Source organism: Gopherus evgoodei, chromosome 14, assembly GCF_007399415.2.
Source record: "Gopherus evgoodei ecotype Sinaloan lineage chromosome 14, rGopEvg1_v1.p, whole genome shotgun sequence".
Lineage (NCBI taxonomy): Eukaryota > Metazoa > Chordata > Testudines > Testudinidae > Gopherus > Gopherus evgoodei.
In genome coordinates, this window is record NC_044335.1 from 33,796,563 (window position 1) to 33,815,510 (window position 18,948).

Sequence of the window (18,948 nt, forward strand, 5' to 3'; positions counted from 1 at the left end):
CAAGCCCCCAAAGATAAACCATACCACCAGGTGTACACACACCAGTCCCCAACTTCTCTCAATTCATGGGGTTTTGGAACCCATATCCCATGTTTAGCAAGTACCACCCAACTGAGGTTAAGTCATCTCTGTCACAAAGCAGCCCCACAGCTCCCCATTCACACAATCAGGGTGACAAACTTTTTTTTCCTCCTACCCCAATAATGAAGAAATTGGGGATCCCAGAGCTGTTAAAACAACCATCCCAGTCTGCTGTGGGCTTATGCTAAGTGGGGAATGGGTGCCAATGCAAATGCTCGAGATCGCTTTCCACACTCTTTGAAATTCTTGAAATTCTTTCCATACTCCCAACAATTCACCAACAGATGTCAGGGTAACGCTCATCCTGACTCTGCTTACACCTGGGATGCATGTGTCTGGCAGGTCACATCCTCCTTGGGGAAGGCAGCACGACTGGGATGCACATTAGGCCTGCCAGTGAAATGGCTCCCAGAGGGCAGCAAGGGTCAGGAAGGAGCGAGGGGCAGTTTGGAGACACCTCTAGCCCCAATTCAGTGTGTGTGTGTATGTGGGAGGGGCCAGTTTGAGATGTGCCCTAGCACAGTGATTCTCAACCAGGGGTACATCTACCACTGGGGATACACAGGGATCTTCCAGGGGTTACCTCAACTCATCTAGAGATTTGCCCAATTTTGTACAACAGGCGACAAAAAAAGCACCAGTGAAGTCAGTACAAATGAACATTTCATATAGCCAATGCCTTGTTTATTCTGCTCCATACCCTGTACACTGAAATGTCAGTACGAGATTTATATTCCAGCTGATTTATTTTCTAATTGTCTGCTAGAAAGGAGCAGGTCAGCCATTCGGGAGTCACAGTGTGCTGCAGTACCTTTGCATTTTTATGTCTCATTCTGCAAGCAAGTGGTTTTAAGTGAGGTGAAATTTGGGGGTACGCCAGACACACCACACTCCCGAAAGGGGGTGTAGCCGTCTGGAAAGGCTGAGTGGCTCTGTACCGGCACATGGCGGGCTGTGTGGAGCGAAGGGTTTGCAGACGGTCCCTGGCTCCCAGAGGGTGGGTGGAACTTTGCAGACGGCCCCTGGTTTCCAGTAGCTGAGGGTGGGGAGTTTGCAGATTCTCCGCGGCGGGAGGCGGAGCTAGTTTCCCTTCCAGCTGACTCAAGGCTTCGCTGCACAGGGATCGAGAGGGAAGGTACCGGGGGTGCAGATCGGGCCCGTGGGATCGGGCCCCCCAGAGCACCATCTCCTGGGGTCCATGGCCCATCCTGGTCCTGTCCCCTGGGTCCATGGTCCCCTCCATCCTCTCTGGGTCCACGGGTCTCCCCTTCTCTGGATCCATGGTCCCCTCCATCCTCTCTGGGTCCACGGGCCCCCCCCTTCTCTGGGTCTAGGGGCCCCTTCCATCCTCTCTGGGTCCTGTCCTCCTCCCGTGTCTTGGGATCCCCTCTCACCCCCAGCCCCTGATCTCGGCCCATCCCCCTGACTTGGGGCTTTGCTCCTGCAGAGGCTCCCCTCCCTGGATGTGGGGGCCCGGTGTGCAGGGACAGGGTTTTTTAGTGGGGGCAGGGGTTGGAGGGATGTGACTCCTAAACCTTCCTGGTTCCAACCTACTCTCCCACCTTTCTGCTCCTTTTTGTACTTTTCCCTGCATGGATCTCCTGCTGCCCATCCCCGTGGCACCCGGCTGGGTTGGTCCTGCTCCCCACGATCTCTGGGGTCTGCTGGGGGCCTGTTCCCCACTCAGACCACACCTCCCAGCACAGTGACTCAGCCTCAGGCGCTCTGCCAGAAGCAATTGCGGCAGCGAGAGCTGCAGCCAGTGAATTGCTGTAGCTTTTACACCGACTCCCTTTCTCCAGCCTGGGAACTAGGCATCAGGGTTAAATCCCAGGTACAAAGAACCAGCTTCCCTTCCCCACCAGAGCCTTTCCTGGGGCCTCTGCCATTTCCTGGTCTGTGGCACTTACCCTGGAGCAGGCGAAGAGGCGCCTGGCCCCCAGCTGTGAATACCTGCTCTGTTGGGATGCGACAGGTAGCAGTCCCTGCTCTGGCATTGGCCCGGGGCTAGGGGTGGCAAGCAGATGAGGTTGCACTGGAAGGAAGGCGCATGTTTCTGCAAGTGGGTAACTAGCCATTAGCACAGCTCACCCGGGGCTGTGGTGTATCCTCCATGGCAGCCAGCATTTGATGCGGAATGGAGGGGGTTGGGCTTCAGTTTCCCCAAGAGTTCATTCTGGGCCCTCCCGGGCATATGGGTTACCTGGGTGATCCCATCGTTTCCGTCTGACCTTGGAACTGGGAATTCTCCAGCTGGCCCAGCGGTGGCGAGATGACATGAGGCTCCGAGACTGGGGTCTGGAGCAATGTTCCCTCTAATTTTTTACCTGCATGTGTGGAATGAATTTTGTTATATGCAGCAATATGGAGGTGATGTGTGGTGGGGGTGGGCCTAGGGGTTCAGAGTGTGGGAGGGGGCCCAGGGCTGGGGCAGAGGGTTGGGATGTGGGCTCTGGCTGGGGGTGCAGGCTCTGGGGTGGGGCCAGGGATGAAGAGTTTGAGGGAGGGAGGGAGGGGGCTCAGGGCTGGGGCAGAGAGTTGAGGTGCAGGATGAGATGTGGGCTCTGGCTGGGGATGTGGGTTCTGGGGTGGGGCTGAGGATGAGGGATTTGGGGTGCAGACTGCCCTGAGGAGAAAGGTCTCCCCCCCAGCCCTCTCTCCCTGCAGCAGCTTGGGACTGGGCCAAGGGAGAGGCACCTTTCCGTGGCAGCTCCTGCGCAGCCCTTGGTAGCCAACTGCATGGCCATGCAGCTTAGAGGGAACTTCGGTCTGTGGAGCCCTCTTGGTCATGGCAGCCCTGGTGTGCCTCACCCCCTCGGCATCCTGCTGCTGGAGAACCTAGCCTGCTGCTGGCCTTTCACTCCCACCAGGCCCAGGCCGGCTGGCTCTGGGACAGGGAGCAGGAGCCCCCAGCTGTGGCCAGGGCTGGACTTTGCAGCCTCAGGCCGGGGGGTTCATGGCAGCCCCAGGTGAAGGTAAATAGCAGCACCCCCCACTTGGAACGGCTGCTCTGTAAACCTCTTCTGTTCTCTGCAGGGTGACATCCTAGCTGGGTGAACAACCCCCTAGTGACCCACCTGGGTTCCCTGCAGCTCAGGCACTGCTCCAGGACCCCCCTCCCCAGGGGCTGGGGATAGAACCCAGGAGTTCTGGCTCCCAGCCTCCCCCCACTCTAACCACTAGCCCCTCCCCTGCGCACAGACCGAACCCCCACCCTTCCGTCTGTCCATCCATCCTCAGCCCCCCACGTGCTCTATCCATCCCCACTTCCCTCCTTCCATCTGTCCGCCTGTCCATACATCCCCACACACCACCTTCTACATTTCTCCACTCACTCCCCATCACTGGCTGGCACCGTGTGCGGGGAGGGGGGCCCCTAGAGGAGCCATCACTGTGATCTCTGTGGGACTTCCTGCCACAGGACTTGGCTGTGCAGGGGGATGGCGCTGGGGTCTCGGAGCCATTGCTGCGAGGGGGCACCCTGTGCCTGTCAGTTTTCATAGGAACCCTGTATCTCACCCTGCTTCCCCTGCACAGATCTCCCGACTCCAGAGTTGAAATGACGCAGTGCGGTCTCCTGACTGGCTCCAACAAGCCAGGTGAGTCAGGGCTGGGGTTGGGGTTGGGGCTGCGTGGGGCCCGGTGCCCTTGGGGGTCTGTGGGGTCCCATAGCTGACACCCCCCCAAGCACCCATGGGGCCCCCTGGCTGATGACCCGGTTCCCTGCAGTGCCCTTGCGCAGCGTCTCGGTGACGGTGCTGATCCGAGGCTTCGTGGCCGACGTGGGCTGTGAGCTGCTCTACAGGAATGAGGAGCAGGGGCCCATGGAGGCCGTGTTCGTGTTCCCCGTGGACCCCGAGGCGGCCGTCTACGCCTTCGAGGCCCGTCTGGGGGGCACCTGCATCCAGGCCCAGCTCCACGAGAAGAAACAGGTACTGGGGGGGCAAAGATCCTGGGAGGGGAAAGAGGGTGGTGGTGGGTGGGACTGGGGGGGGAATCTTGAGGTGACCCATCTGTCCAGCAGGCACAGGAGCTGTATGGGGATGTGCTGGCCAGGGGGCAGGGGGCTGTCGGGGGTAGGGGGGATGTTGGAGTGACCCTATCTCTCCCTGCAGGAGCTGTACAGGGGGCAGGGCAGGAGGATGTCGAGGGGCAGGGGGATGTCAGGGTGACCCCATGTCTCCCTGCAGGAGCTGTATGGGGGGCAGGGGAGGAGGATGTTGGGGTGACCCCTTCTCTCCCTGCAGGAGCTGTATGGGGGGCAGGGGAGGGGGATGTTGGGGTGATCCCTTCTCTCCCCGCAGGAGCTGTACGGGGGGCAGAGCAGTGGGATATCAGGGTGTCTCGCTGTCTGGAGTGGCTCACAACTGAGAGTGCCAGTCTCAGGGCCGAGTATCAGAAAACAGGGCAGATGCCCCTACCTGCTGGATGTCCTGATCCTGGGGTTTCATCTGGCCAGCACCTGATGTGAACTCCTGGCTCACACTGTCAGTCTCCCCAGAGCCCCGGCCAGCCCCTCCATCTCTAGGCCAGGCTGGACGTTGGGGCAGGAGGGTAGTAAAACCCCAGCTCACCTCCCGTCAGGTTTCTTCCAATCCCAAAGGGTGGGTCGCTCTCCCCCGGTCTGTGGGCGCTCAGGCTCTCCCCAAGGACAGCACTGCAGCCAGCTTCTCTAGCAAACAATGAAAGGTTTGTTAGCCAAGAGGAAGAAATGAGCTGTGGAGAGGTTCAGGCAGGTAAAATATCGGCCAGGTGAGTCACAGTTTGCAGAGCAAGGGAGAGCAGAGGTGGAGAGATTTGCCAGTGGTCCCTAAAGCTTGCCGGGTTCCCTAGAAGGGCTCTAAGGAGCTCTGTCCCGTCACTCAGGATTCCCCTGGCAGAAGCTATCCATGCAGAGATACAGGATCCCGGCTTAGGGTCATTGCCCGCAGGGACGTCCAGCAAGTGTGTCCAGCACAGCCTGGCTCTGGAGGTTTTCCATGGCCAACCCATGCTGTGACGTGAGCATGTTTCTTCGCATGCAGTGCCCAGGCTGCGGGCACAGGATGGGTTTAGTTCCTTCGATTCCATGCAGTTTGCACATCAGACATCTCCTCTTCTTGGCACCCAAACTGTCTTTAGATCTGAGGCTGAGAACAGGGAGGGAAGTCCCAGGAAACACACAGGTAAAACAAAACCACTGGGTTGCTGGGAACTGTTCTCCTGTACGAGTGAGCCAGTACCTTCCTTCTCTGACATTCACACCCAAGCAAATGCTACAGAGACTGTGATCTGAGCTGGCCTGTCAGTGACACAGGGGGCATGAGGATCTCGATGGACAGGGGGGATTTTGGGATGCAAGGGGATCTTGAGGTGACCCTGTCTCCTCTGGCAAGCGCAGGAGCTGTGTGGGGACATGCTGGCTGGGGGAAAGGGGATTTTGGGGAGCAGGGGGATCTTGGGGTGACCCCGTCTCTCCGGCAGGCGCAGGACCTGTTAGTCCTGGGGGAATTCTGTTCCAAAAAAATAAAAAATTCAGTGCACAATATTTTAAAATTCTACAAAATCTGCATATTTTATTTGTCAAAATAACACAATATAATCACATCAGTTTCAATTATTTTGGTAATTTATTTCAAAATACCTGTCAGCAGTAGCTTTAAGTAGGCATAATCATACAGAACTTTGACTAATAATTCATTTAAATTTCAATGCAGAACTGTGTTTCTCACAGGTGCAGGAAATAGTGCAAAGGCTTGGGGGAGTCAGGGGTAACTGCAGCACTTCTGGGCCAGAATGTATTTTCTGTGGTGGAAAAGAATTCTGCGCCAGACACAAATTCTGAGCTTGAGCGGTGGTGTAGAATTCCCCCAGGCGTAACCTGTACGGAGATGCAGTGGCTGGGGGTTAGGGCAGGGGGATGGCAGAGGGATCTCAGGGTGACCCTGTCTGTCCAGCAGGCCCAGGAGCTATATTGGAACATACTGGCCAAGGGGCAGGGCAGGGGGCTGTCAGGGGCAGGAGGCTGTTGGGGACAGTAGGATCTCAAGATGACCCTGTCTCTCCGGCAGGCGCAGGAGCTGTACGGGGATGCACTGGCTGGGGGGCAGAGCTCGTTCCTGCTGCAGCAGGAGGGGACTGGGGGTGACGTTTTCAGCTGCTCCCTGGGGAACTTGCCCCCTGGGGAGGAGGCGGCACTGACCCTCCGCTACGTCTGTGAGCTGCCGCTAGAGCCCGATGGGGCCGCCCGCTACATGCTGCCAGCCGTGCTGCACCCCCGCTACACGCCCCATGGTGAGACCCACAGATCCCCCTTGTGTCCCCCACTTGCCCCACAGTGAGACCCACAGATCCCCTGCTCTTCTCCCTGCACCCCACAGTGGGACCCATAGTCCGCAACTCCCCACTACATACCCCACAGTCAATGACCCCACAGCCCATAGCCCCCGTGAGATTCCCTAGCCCCTGCTACGTATCCCACATGGACCCTCAGCCCCATAACACCCCCTAGGCTACTACTATGTGCCCCACAGTAAGTGCCCCCCCAACCCCACAATCCCTGCTCCAGGGTATGTGACCCCCCCCAGCCACCCCCAAATCCTCTGCTATCCCAGCCCTTCAGGTGCTCCCAGATATCCTCCCATGCCTCCCAATATCCCATACCCCCATCTTCCCCTGCTATGCCAACCCCCAGGACCCTCCCGCTCTCTCAGTCCCCGGCCCACACCCTATGTCTCTCTGCAGGGTGGGACGGGGAGGACGTCACCCAGGGGGTCCCGCGAGTCCCCCAGGGGGAGCTGCCCTATACCCTGAACCTGAGCGCCACGCTGCAGTCTCCTCACGGCATCGACCGCGTGCTCTCCAACTGCTCCCTTACCCCCCTGAGCTACACGGCCGGGAACCGGACCACCGCCCAGGTAAGGGCTCACCCGGACACCTGGGTCCCAGCCATCCCCGCTGGGAGGGTCAGTGTCGGGGAAGTGCTGGGGGATTTGGGCTGAGGCTGGGGGGGGCAGGTCCTGGGGACCATCTGGCCATGGGTCCTGGGGGCAGTGTGCAGGGGAGTGGGAGCGCTGGGGCGGGGCAGGGAGGTTGGTCCCAGAAGGTGTGTGTGCGGGTCAATCCGGGGAATTGCCCGAGTTCTCTGGGGAAGAACTTGCGGGGCTGGAACCAGCCCGTGGGGGTGAAATCCTGGGCGTTCGATGGGCCCGTGCTTCTCTTCACTTTCTGGGAGTTTCCCGCTCCTTGATTGTCAGTGGGGAAAATGGGGCGGGGGTGGGAAAATGTGACCCCCAAATTGGAAAGATTTAGCCAAACAAAAATCAGAAGTTTGCAGTTTCTTCCAGGAAGAGCCAAGTCCCACAGGAGCTGAGGGGAGGTGACAGTGTCTGTCTCCCCCCAGGTGTCACTAGCTGAGGCCCCCCCGTGGGGCCGGGACGTGGAGCTGCTGGTGTTTTACGCGGAGCCGCACAAACCCACTGCTGTGCTGGAGGCTGGGCTGCCTGGAGTGGAGCCAGGTGGGGACCCCTGCACCCTGCTGCCCCTGGGCAGAGGGGTGTCTATGGGGTTGGAGAGGGGTGTGCTGGGCTGTGATAGGGAATCGGGGAGGCATGGGGCAATAAGGGGAATGGGGGGTGCTAGGGCTAGATTCTCAGAGTGGTGCTGGGGGAATCAGGGAAAGTGAGGGTTGGGGGGACAGGATGGGGGGTCTTGGCGGAGCTGGAGATGGGAAGGTGGGGTGTCAACAGGTGGACACTGGGACTCACTGCAGGTTTGGGAGAGCAGGGGCTGGGGGGAGTGAGGGACGTAAGAGGAGGGCAGGGGGAGGGACAGATGAGCGGGGGAGGTACTCAGGAAGATGGGGTTGCTAGGAGGCTGGGGTTGGTTGGGGATCTGGGGAGAGGGCGGTGTAGGGGGAGGGAAAGGGGTGGGAGTGGGGCTCTGGGGCAGTCAGGGGGCACTGAGGGGCTGGGGAAGGTGGGGGATCTATGGGGAGGGCAGAGTTGGGAGAGGGTCAGAGGAGTGGGAGTGGGGCTCTGGGATAGTTGGGGGATGCTGGGGGGCTGGGGCTGAGGACGGTGGGGGATCTATGGGGGAAGGGACATGGGTGGGGCTCTGGGGCAGTCGGGGGCGCCTGGGGGCTCTCGCAGGCTCACAGGGCTCGACCCCATGCCTGCTCCATTTGGGGCTGGCCCCATCTCCCCGCAGGCTCCCTGATGGGCGACCCGGCCGTGATGGTGACCCTGCTGCCCAGCCTGCCCGAGGCGGTGCCAGGCCAGAGCTCAGCCGGGGAGTTCATCTTCCTGCTGGATCGCTCCGCCAGCATGGAGTGCCCCATGGACGGCCAAGACCGCTCCACTCAGCGCATCGACAGCGCCAAGGTACGGCCAGGTGGGAGGCCGGACTAGATGGGCCTGTGGAGGGGAGCAGCTCAGGCTGGCTGGGCCTGGGGGCGTGACTCCGTCCATCTGTCTGTCCCCAGGAGACCTTGGTCCTGCTGTTGAAAAGTTTGCCCCTAGGCTGTTATTTCAACATCTACGGCTTTGGGTCTGAGTTCGAGTCCTTCTACCCGTGAGTCCACGGCGGGAGCGCGTGTTTGCTGGCTGGGTTAGGGAGCAGGGCAGGCTGGGGTCGGAGTGTCTGTGGGTTGGAGGCAGGGCAGGCTGGGGTCAGGGTGTCTGTGGGTTGGGGGCAGTGCTGGCTGGAGTGGGAGTGTCTGTGGGTTGGGGGCAGGGCTAGCTGGGGTCGGGGTGTCCCTGGCTCCAGCTGTCCTGGCCTCTGATCCCTTTGCGCCCCCCTGCAGGCAGAGCGTAGCATACACCCAACAGACCATGGCCAAGTCCCTGCAGCGCGTCCAGCAGCTCCAGGCTGACCTCGGGGGCACTGAGATCTTGGCGCCGCTACGAGCCATTTACCGCATTCCCTGCCGGGATGGGCACCCACGCCAGGTGCTGAGGGCAGCTGCAGGGTGTCCCAGGGAGCCGGAGAGGGGCTGGGGGAGCTGAGGAGGGTTGGAGGATGTCAGAAGGAAATGGGGTTGGGGAGGGAATAAACTCAGAGACTTTCAGGCCAGAAGGGACCATCCTGATGATCTTGTCTGGCCCCAGCCCCTCGCTCCCCCCGTGACAGCCCCTTGACAGGCCCAGCCCCTGAGTCTGAGTCACCAACCCCCCAAGCCCTGAGGTACAGACGTCGGGTCACAGAGCCCCCCCATTACTCCAGGGCCCTGGCTGCTGAGGGTGATGATCCCCCCAGGGTCTCTGCACATCTGATGCAGGAAAGTCCCTTCCCCAGCCCCCACCCCACACGTGGGGGTCAGTGAGCCCCAAGCGTGAGGGCGAGACCCTAGCCAGCCCCTAGGAAGGATTCTCTGCAGTAACTCTGAGCCCCCCCTACACCTAGTGCCCTGTCCGCAGCTGGGGGGATGTTTGCCCTCCAGCTGTCGCCATGGGCTGTGCACCATCGCAGGCCCCTCTGCACCTGGCCTCCCTGCCATGGCTCACGCCTCCTGCTGCCCTCAGGAGGCTGTTCCTGAACTTCCTGGACTTGGAGAGGGGCTGGGAACCCTGGGGACAGCTGATGGGGGCTTTGGGAGTGTGGGGGCTCGGAGTGGGAAGGGGGATGATGCCCCTGGCGGTATAAGCAGGGCATGTTGGGCAAGAGTTGGGGCAGGGCATCTCTGTACAGAGCTGGGGGGCAGCTCTGGGTGTTGCGCCCAGCTATGGGGGGCGCCCTGCAGCCATGGGGCAGGGAGGGCACGTGTGGGGGGGTTGAGGAGGGAGCTCCCAGAAAGATGCCCACGGCTGTTGTGGGGGGTTAGTGTCTCTAGGGGCTGGGGAAGAGGTGACAAGTGGGGGTTGGGGTCACAGTTAGAGATGGGGAAAAGGTCAGAGGTCCTCATCTGTCAGACCCCCCCCGGGGGGGGGCTCTGGGAGAGAAGGAAGAGGGCTATGCAGGGAGTCTCATGGAGTCAGGGGTCTCTGGGAGGGGGGTCAGTGAGGCAGGCTCTCTGCGGGCTGCCCCCATTCCCATGGGGAGGGGATGTCTGTGGGAGATTTGGGATCCCCGGCTCTGGGATCCCCGGCTCTGACAGCATCTCTCCCCCACCAGCTGTTCGTATTCACGGACGGGGAGGTGTCGAACGCCCAGGACGTCATTGCTGAGGTGCAGCGTCACCAGGGGGCCCACAGGTAACAGGGAGCCTGTCCCTCCCCCAGCGCTCTTCTAACCCTGCCCCCCAGCAACCCCCAAGTGAACCCCAACTCTGCCCCCTTTTCAACTGCTTTCACCCCCTTGGACTCTGCCCCCCTGCAGGTGCTTCTCCTTCGGCATCGGGGAAGGGGCCTCCAAGGCTCTGGTCAAAGGCATTGCCCGGGCAGCAGGGGGCAGCGCCGAGTTCATCACGGGCCAGGACCGCATGCAGCCCAAGGTGAGAACCCAGGAGTCCGGGCTCCTCCATCCCCTTCCTTCGCTAACCCTCCAGACCCCACTCCCCTCCTAGAGATGAGAGAGAACCTAGGAGTCTGGGATCCTCCCCGACCCTGCTCTAACCCACCAGCCCTCACTCCTCTCCTAGACCAGAGATAAGACCCAAACCTCCTGGTCCCAGGATGCTGGTCTCTCCCCCAGGCGCTGCAGTCTCTGAAGCGAGCCCTGCAGCCGGCCGTGACTCAGATCTCGTTGTGCTGGGATCTGCCCCCCGGGATGGAGGCGGTGCTGCTGGGCCGGGGCCCTGAGGTGATCTTCCCTGGGCAGCGGTGCCTCATCTACGCCCAGCTCCGCGGGCAGCCCCAGGTGAGAGAGCAACCCCCCCTTCTGGGACACCCCCAGGGCTCGGGGTCAGTGACTGAGCCGGGAACCTCCCACCCCCTCCTGGGTGATAACTCGGACCCCTAACGATGGCCTTTGGCTTGGGGGTCTCTGTGCTACTCCAACTGAGTTGATCTCCGTCAGGATCATTAACTCCGGACCCTACTAATGGCAATTAGGCTAACTGGGTAGCCCCTCAACTGCTGTTAATCAGGTGTATTTACCCCTTTTGTTCTGTAACCTGGGTCTGGGGGGGTCCCCGGGCATCTTCTCCCCCCTTGAACTCCACCTCTGACCCCCTTTCTCTGCCTGCAGCCCCCAGACACTGCCATGGGGAGCGTCACCCTGCAGTACCGCATCCAGGACCAGACCTACAAGGAGACGCTGCAGTTCCCCCTGAAGCCACAGGATGGAGACAGGTGACAGCAACACTCCTGTGACCCCCATTACCCCCAGGTATCTAGGTCCTGCCCCCTCCATCCCCACCCCCAACAGGACAGGAATGGGAAGGGACCTGCCTCAGCTCACAGAGGGAAGCAGAAGTCCTGGCTCCCAGTCCCCCTGCTGTAACCACTAGAACCCAGGAGTCCTGGCTCCCCGCAATACACTATCCCACTAGCCCCTGCTCCCCTTCCTGCACTGCTGGAACCCAGGCATCCAGGGCTCATCCCCCTGACTCTCTGTTCCTGGCACAGGCTGCCCGTTCACCGGCTGGCAGCCAAGTCACTGCTGCTGGAGCTGGAGGAGGCCGTGGACACCAGGTCGGAGGGGGACCGGTGCCGGGCGCTGGAGACCAGCCTGAGCTCGGGGGTCGTCTGCTCCCTCACGGCCTATGTGGGGGTGGACACAGAGCGGACGCAGCCGGTGCAGGGGCCGCTTGTGAGATGGGACATCCCGCTCCCAGGTAACCCTGGAAAGGTTGGGGGGGCCCTCGGATGGGAGGGGGAACCTGGGGCAGGGGGGCAGCATGTGGGTGGGGGGTTCGGGTGGGAGGGGGAACCTGGGGCCGGGGGGGCAGCATGTGGGTGGGGGCTTAGGGTGGGAGGGGGAACCTGGGGCCAGGGGGGAAGCATGTGGGTGGGGGGCTCAGATGGGAGAGGGAACCTGGGACTGGGAGGAGTGGGGTGAGGGTGGAACCTGCCACTAGCAGAGGAAATCCAGGAGGGATCCCAGCACGGGGAATCCCAGTTGGTGGGGGGGCACCTGGATGCCTGGGGAGGAATCATGGATATAGGCTAATGTCCCTTTGCCCCTCTCCTTGCCCCAGCTATCATGTGGCTCTGCTGGCCCCACCCTGCCCCCTAGAGTGACCCCGGTCTCCCCGGCACTGGGCAGGTGAGACAGGGGAGCAGCCTGCGGGGCCTGGCCATTCCAAGTTGGGAGAATGGGGCCTGTGGGGTGGACAGGTGGCCATATGGACGGACCCAGAACCGGAGACCCAAACAGATGGGGGCAGAGACCGAGAATCAGATAAATAGACCCAGACGGGGAGATGGAGATGGACAAACAGACGCCATGAGACAGGCAGGCCGACCCAGACAAAGGCAGGGACCAGAGGGGCAGGTGCATTGCTGGCATGAGCAGGCTTGGCTAGCGGGGGCCTCTCGTGCCCCAGTGTCCTGCCCTCATCCATGGGGCACAGCACCCCCCGCCCACCGCATCCCTTGGGGTTGGAAGAGGGGTCCCAGCTGGGGGGAAGTTGCAAGGGAGGGGCTGAATCTGGGGCGGTCCCAGCCCAGAGGCTGGGAGGGGATCCTGACTCTGAGGGAGCTAAGGGGAGAGGAGGATGGGGCTGGGTGTGTGTGGGGGTCCCAGCTGGGGGGCAGGGAGGAGGGGTCCTACTGGCGTGTTGGCTCTGGGTGCCAGGTGGGGGAGGATTTTGCTTTCATCCCTTAGCTTGTCTCTGTCTGCATGTCCATCTGTCTGTCCTTCTCTCTGACCATCTGCTCCCTAGGGTTTGATTTGATGTCAGGCCATTTGCAGTACAATGCACCATACACCTTTGCAGGAGTCATTCGCCTGGACAAAGGCAACCAACGCTCCACCAGGATGGTGGCTGTGGAGAACGTGCACCACTTCTACAAGCAGCTCCCCCCTCCGAAGTGTCTGTCCTGGCTCTATCGCCTCTCAGAGTTCATCCGGAGGAGCTCCCAACATGAGGGCAGCAAGTCCTGCAAACACAGCGCCCCTCCAGAGACCGCGCCCCAGGAAGGTGAGGGGGGCAGGGGCTGGGAGTCAGGACTCAAGGTGGGCAGCAAACGCCAGGATGATGCTTTCTTGGGTCAGAGACAGACGTGTCCTGACAGTCCCAGAGTGGGCAAGTGTTTAACAGCTACATAGAAAGTGAAGGAACTTCCTGAGCAAAACAGCAGTGTGATGTTGGAGGAAGGGGGAATCCGCAGCTGTTTTTTTTTTTTTTAAGTGTCGTGATGCAAATTATCTTGCAACAAAATAAATAAAAAATGAGGAAACTCACAGGCAAAAAACTCTGCCCCACAACCCTGGAACAGGCATAGCTATAATATCGTTTAGCCTCTGTAACATCCTATTTCCCCTACACTCTTAGATGACTGTGTGTTTCCCCAGACATAGGTTTGTATCACAAGTTGTAGTGTGGGATGGTCCTGGGATCAGATTGTGTTTGAGAAGCACCCTGGAGTTGTGGGATTAATGGCAGGGGCCGGGACATTCACAGGGGCCCAAGGGAGTTGGGTGCCTAACTAAAGTTAATTGTCATCCCATGGGTGCAGAAAGGGGCAGAGTTCAGGGTGCCTACGAAGGGCTTAACGGTGCTGAGAAGCAGGTAAAGGACACCCATGGATGGGGCAGGGTTAAGGACATTCATGGAGGGGCACAGTTAAGGTTGTAGGCTGTCCCTTAGCCTGGACAGGCCATGTCACTGTTGTGTAACCATGTCCCAGCCCATCTCTCCCTAGAGGGGGCACCGGAGGAGTATCTCCTGCTGAGGCTGGTGTCTCTTCAGAATGCTGATGGCTCGTGGGACCTGGACTCCCGGCTGGCTGCTGCACTGGGAGTGAGCGAGACCGACGCCAGGGGGAGGATGCCCAGTAAGGTGAGTGCAGGAGGGGACAGGGACAAAGGAGAGGTGGGGAGAGATGGGGCTCAGGTGCCATGAGTTGAGCCTGTTCGCTTGCTCCCAGATAAGACTGGGTGTGACCCAGGCCGGGGGCAGGTCTGAGGGCAACTGGAACAAAAGACCCTTGAACCTGGCTGGAGCCCAGTGGGTGAGACGGGCCCAGAGCAGAGGGCTGAGAACCCCCAAATGGGTTGGAGCATTGGATCAAGAGGTCCTAGGGCTGAAGGAGGAGGGGACATGGGGAGGCCCAGGCTGGGCCCCCTCTGAGGCTGTCTCCCATCCCCTGGGCACGGCACTGGATATCTGGGTAGGGGGTCCACGGTGCTAAAGCTGGGAACCTTCTGAGTCTGAGGAGGGAGCGCTGGATTGGGGGGTTCCCAGGGTAGGGGGATGGGGGCAGTGCTGGTGGGGTTCCCAGGGTGGGGGGATGGGGTGTTACCACTCAGGGATATTGGGGGGGGGTCCACAGGGCAGGGGGAGGAGGCAGCGCTCGGGGGGGCAGGAGGGGTCCTCAGGGCAGGTGCTGTCTCAGGCTCTTTCTCTCTCTCTTTCCCCCCCCCCCAGGATGTGCCCCCCAACGTCTGGGCCACGGTGCTGGCTGTGGTCTGGCTGCATGGCCGGGCCGCGGGGCAGCGCAACGAGTGGGAGCTGCTGGAGGCCAAGGCTGTGGGCTGGGTGCGGGGCCAAGCAGGTGAGATGGGAGTTGGGGGTTGAGGGCAGGGCCCAGGGCCTCAACTGGAGAACCCTGGGCCCCATGGAAACCCCACAGCCCAGAGCCCTAGCCCTGCCTCCCAGGGCCCCATAGCCCAGCCCTCAAGAGCCCCTATGCCCAGCGGCTCCCTGTCCCGATCTCAGCACCCGTCCAGGGTCTCCTTGCCAACCCCCCCAGTGCCTTTTCTGCCCTGCCCCCCCATGCCAGTCCCCCACACTCTGTGAGCTCTCTGCCCTTTGTTCCTAGGCCCACCCCTGTTTCTCACTACCCCATTTCCCAGCCTATTTCCCCCCCCAACCACCTGAAATGTCCCTCTCCTCACTTCCCAGGCTGATGTCTCCCCTCTCTCCCCGGCCCTCGCTACCCTATTCTTCAACTGGTGTCCGTTCCCTCCCCCCACTCCTTTTCCTGGCTGATGTTTCCCCCCTGACGCCCCCTTCTTGTTTCAGAGCCCCGGCTGAGCGAATGCCTGGAAGCTGCTAACACCCTGCTGGGGTGCACTGTTGGCTCTGCCATCTTCAGGCTCTGAGCCCCCCTGCAGGATCTGCGTTCCCACCCCCTAAGCTACCCTAACTCCAGCTGGGAAGCCCCAAAGGTCAGCAGAGGGCACTGGGTGTAGACCCACCTGGCCGGCCTGTGCCCAGCCCGGAGCTAACCCCGCGCTGAGATCCCACCACTGCCACCAATTTGGCTCCTGCTGGCTGAAGAGGCTCCATGGCTGTCCTCTGGCTCCACCCCACGCTGACCCAGTGTTCAGTAACCCCCACACAGCTCATAGCTGCCACCTCCTCTCAGGATTTTGTGGGGGAGTCCTCTGGATCGCCGTGTCAATGTCGCACATTTATTCGCTTTTTCTAAATGACCCGCCATTGGTGGCTGCACTGACCTCGCCCTGCATGAGCCATCGAGTGTAAACCTAGTCCCATCTACATGGAGTTCAGCTATTTGACAGACAGACTGACAGGATCTTGGCATGTCCAAACACAACTTCATTTGGTCATAATGGCAGATATCTCTTTGATAGACCGTCCGGAACGTGAACTGTAGCTCAGGGATTTGCACACATTATTGATCTGCTCTATGTCCAGAGCAGAGCTGGTCTGACGTGTTCCAGCTGAAGAGTGTTCAGTTGGCAGCTGAGATTCAGTGGGAAAGGCTGACAGGTGGAAGTGGGCATCAGAGAGGACGCTGTGTGTTGTGAATCTGTCCCCATTCACCAGCTGCTGAATTCTCTACCAAAGGAAGAAATGCTTAAAACCTGGCCATCCATCCTGACGGCCCACCTTGCGCAGTGGCAGGCTCTTCTCAGGACGTTCTAGGGCTCAAGCAAACACTGGAAGAGCTCAGTTCTTTAATTCCCCAGGGAGAAAGTGTTACGTTTATCAAGGAACTGCCCGAAAATAGCAAAGCAGCAAACAGTTTTCCCTCTTCGCGTTAACCAGCATCGATCCCCCTCGAACTGCTCTCACCACGTGCCTCTATGCTGGGTTGTGTCCCTATTTCAGCCTTTCCATGTCTGAGAAGGCAGCTCAGCCAATGTAATGCACAGTCCCCAGATCCCATCGCCGCCCCGTGCCCCTCATTGCACGGAGGCTCTGGGGGAGGATCAGGAGACCAGGTATTTGATCGATTGCCTTGAGCCAGCACTGGGAAGGAACGCAGCCCTTTGGCTGAGATTCCCCCCAAGGGGCAGATGGAACTCAGAGATCCTAATTCTCACGACCCACTATGAACAGTGGGACTTAGATGCCATTGGTGACATCCTGGCTCCAATGAAACCAAATGGCCTTTTGTCTTCCACTCCAGCAAGTGCAGAATTTCAGCCCAAGTCTTTTCAGTGGCCTTTAGATAAACTCCATCGACAGAAGCTGGTTGCCTAGTTCCCATAGGCTCCTTTGGAAAGCCCAGTTAGCAGCTGACTTCAGTGGCCCTCGAGGCAGGCCCTGTCTATATACCTGAGCCTTTAGAGAGAGAGAGAGAGAAGATCCACATGCAGAATAACACCATCAAGTCATACGACTGTCTGTACTCACACGTCCGTGGCCTCACGTGGTGTAGCACAGCCAGTAATGTCTGAACAGTCCAACATGTAACGCTCTGTCTGTGCCCATCTGGTCCCCGGTTCCTAGCTGCTCCGCTTGGCCCTGGGTTGGCTTTGGGTGATAGGGACTAGAACAGGGGCCTGACCCATGGCGTTCCTGGGTTCTGCTCTGGTTCCTGGAGTCAGAGATGGCCTCGGGGGTCGAGCAGGGGGGCTGGGACTCAGGAATCCTGGCTTCTCCTGTGGTAAAAGCATCACAGACACTAAACAGATGCAAACACACTGAGCAGAGCAGGAGTCACCCTCAGTCTTACAGGGCCTTAGTGGGCCAGAGTCTTTCCCACCCTTCTGCCAGGATGCAGGCCCCATGGCTAGAAGGTCCTGGCCATGTGATGGGTCTGCGTGAGTTCCTGCTCATCCTTTCAGAGCCAAAGGCCTTTCTTTAGTTCCTCGGTTCTGGAAAGTCAGCCTGGCCCAGTCTGTGTGACCCGCCCCGAGGGCGTGGAACTTCTCTGGAGCCCTGTCTCTAGCAGCGTGTCTGGATGGCATCAGAAACCCAGGCTTGGAGACAAGGGGCTTCCAAGTGCTTGAGCGTCTGCACTGCATGGGAAGCCTGGGTGTGTATGCTTGCTGGACCTGGCTCTCATGGCTGTGCTTATACGTCCACACTGCGCTGCACAGACTCTGGAAACAACAGGGCTCAGACCCATGTCTCCGCTGGATTTGGGCTCTGCCCCACCCCCCTTCACTGCAGCGTAGGGCCCTGAGTGCTGGCGGTGCTGAGTCAATTACTGACCCAGAAATGGTTCTGAACAAGAAACGGCTCATATCAAATAGCTAGTTCACATCTCCTCTTGATGTGAGTCGGGCAGGGGGAACCTAGGCTAGCCTGAGAGGTGTTTGTCCAGCCTGTTCTTAAAATCCTCCAGTGACAGGGACTCCGCCACCTCCCTGGGCAGCCTGTTGCAGAGCTTCACTCCCCTGAGAGTTAGAAAGTGTTTCCTGATATGTCGCCTCAATCTGCCTTGCTGCAGATTCAGTTCATTACGGCTTGTCCCACCTTCAGAGGACATGGGGAACAACTGATTCCCATCCTCTTTAGAACCAGCCATAAGGTATTTGCAGACTGTCAGGTCACCCCCAAGTCTTCTGTTCTCAAGACTAAACAGGCCCTGGTTTGTTTGTTTTTTAATCTTTCTTCCTAGGTCAGGTTTTCTAAACCTTTGCTCACTTTTTCTGCTCTCCTCTAGACTCCTCCAATTTATCCACGTCTTGCCTAAAATGCGGCGCCCAGAACTGCAGCTGGGGCCTCACCAGCGCCGAGTGGAGCAGGACAATTCCCTGCCGTGTCCTATCTACGACCCTCCCTTTAATACAGCCCAGAGTGAGATTAGTGTTGCTGGGCCTGTATTACACAGGAGGGGCAGAGGAGATGGTCACGTTGATCAAGGCCAGAAGAGCCCAGTCAGTCATCTCCTCCTGTCCAGTACCTGTAATGCAGCTTCTGTCTCATTCCTTAGCCGTTGCTGCCCTCTGGTGACCACATGAAGGAACCAGAATTCCACCACCGTCAGCCTTGTTCTCCATCTTTGCTCATTACCGGTTCGCTTCCAAACACTTCTCTTCCATTTGTCAGTCCAAACGGCTACACACCAAGGGCTGGTTGGATCGGTTCGCAGGGTGCCAGGCACCCGCACAGATTTGCCTTTGTATTGTTAATTCACCAACAGGTAATGCATGTGGGTGCCAGTCCTAGTGAGATGGGGGCCCATAGGAGTTTGGCCTTTGATCTCAGCGGGGACAGGTTTTGCACCCGCTGTCTATCTAGGAAGGTAAATGCTTCTGATCACTGTAAGAGTTGAGCAGGGATGATGTGATTCCAATGGAGCTACAACCAAATCACGTCAACTGAGGATCTGGCCCAGTGACTCCAATGGCACGACGACTGATGGACACCAGATGAAGATCTGTCCCACAGAGCTTAAGTTGAGATTTTCCAATTCTGACTAGGGGATTTGGACACACAATTCCCATTAAATTTAGTCTGAAAACCTCAACCTAAGTGACCCGCTCAGAGGCACCCAGGGAGCAGGAGCGGCTCCAGGCCCCAGCACGCCAAGCATGTGCTTGGGGTGGCAAGTCATGGGGGACGCTCTGCTGGTGCCATGAGGGTGGCAGGCAGGCTGCCTCTGGTGGTCTGCCTGTGGAGGGTCCGCTGGTCCCGTGCTT

At 59.5% G+C, this 18,948-nt stretch overlaps 2 protein-coding genes across 3 annotated transcripts; both read left to right on the forward strand.

The window, feature by feature from the left end:
* Positions 1 to 1,154: 1,154 nt before the first annotated feature.
* On the forward strand, positions 1,155 to 10,786 carry LOC115634963 (von Willebrand factor A domain-containing protein 5A-like). Of its 2 annotated transcripts, XM_030533081.1 has the most exons (11): positions 1,155 to 1,216; positions 3,619 to 3,680; positions 3,811 to 4,013; positions 6,132 to 6,354; positions 6,805 to 6,977; positions 7,463 to 7,577; positions 8,269 to 8,441; positions 8,543 to 8,631; positions 10,171 to 10,250; positions 10,375 to 10,489; positions 10,690 to 10,786. In XM_030533081.1, the coding sequence occupies exons 2-11, from the start codon at positions 3,641 to 3,643 to the stop codon at positions 10,703 to 10,705; spliced, it is 1,227 nt and encodes a 408-aa protein (XP_030388941.1). In that variant the 5' UTR covers positions 1,155 to 1,216; positions 3,619 to 3,640; the 3' UTR covers positions 10,706 to 10,786. The 2 variants fall into 2 exon arrangements, with proteins under 2 accessions (XP_030388941.1, XP_030388940.1); XM_030533080.1 differs by lacking the exons at positions 10,375 to 10,489; positions 10,690 to 10,786 and adding an exon at positions 8,864 to 9,008 and having other exon boundaries at positions 10,171 to 10,254.
* Positions 10,765 to 18,882, forward strand: LOC115635221 (von Willebrand factor A domain-containing protein 5A-like). Its single transcript, XM_030533598.1, has 7 exons — positions 10,765 to 10,854; positions 11,185 to 11,288; positions 11,454 to 11,773; positions 12,824 to 13,081; positions 13,791 to 13,942; positions 14,531 to 14,657; positions 15,128 to 18,882. Exons 1-7 carry the CDS (start codon positions 10,765 to 10,767, stop codon positions 15,205 to 15,207), a joined length of 1,131 nt encoding a protein of 376 aa, XP_030389458.1. The 3' UTR covers positions 15,208 to 18,882.
* The last annotated feature ends 66 nt before the right edge of the window (positions 18,883 to 18,948 follow it).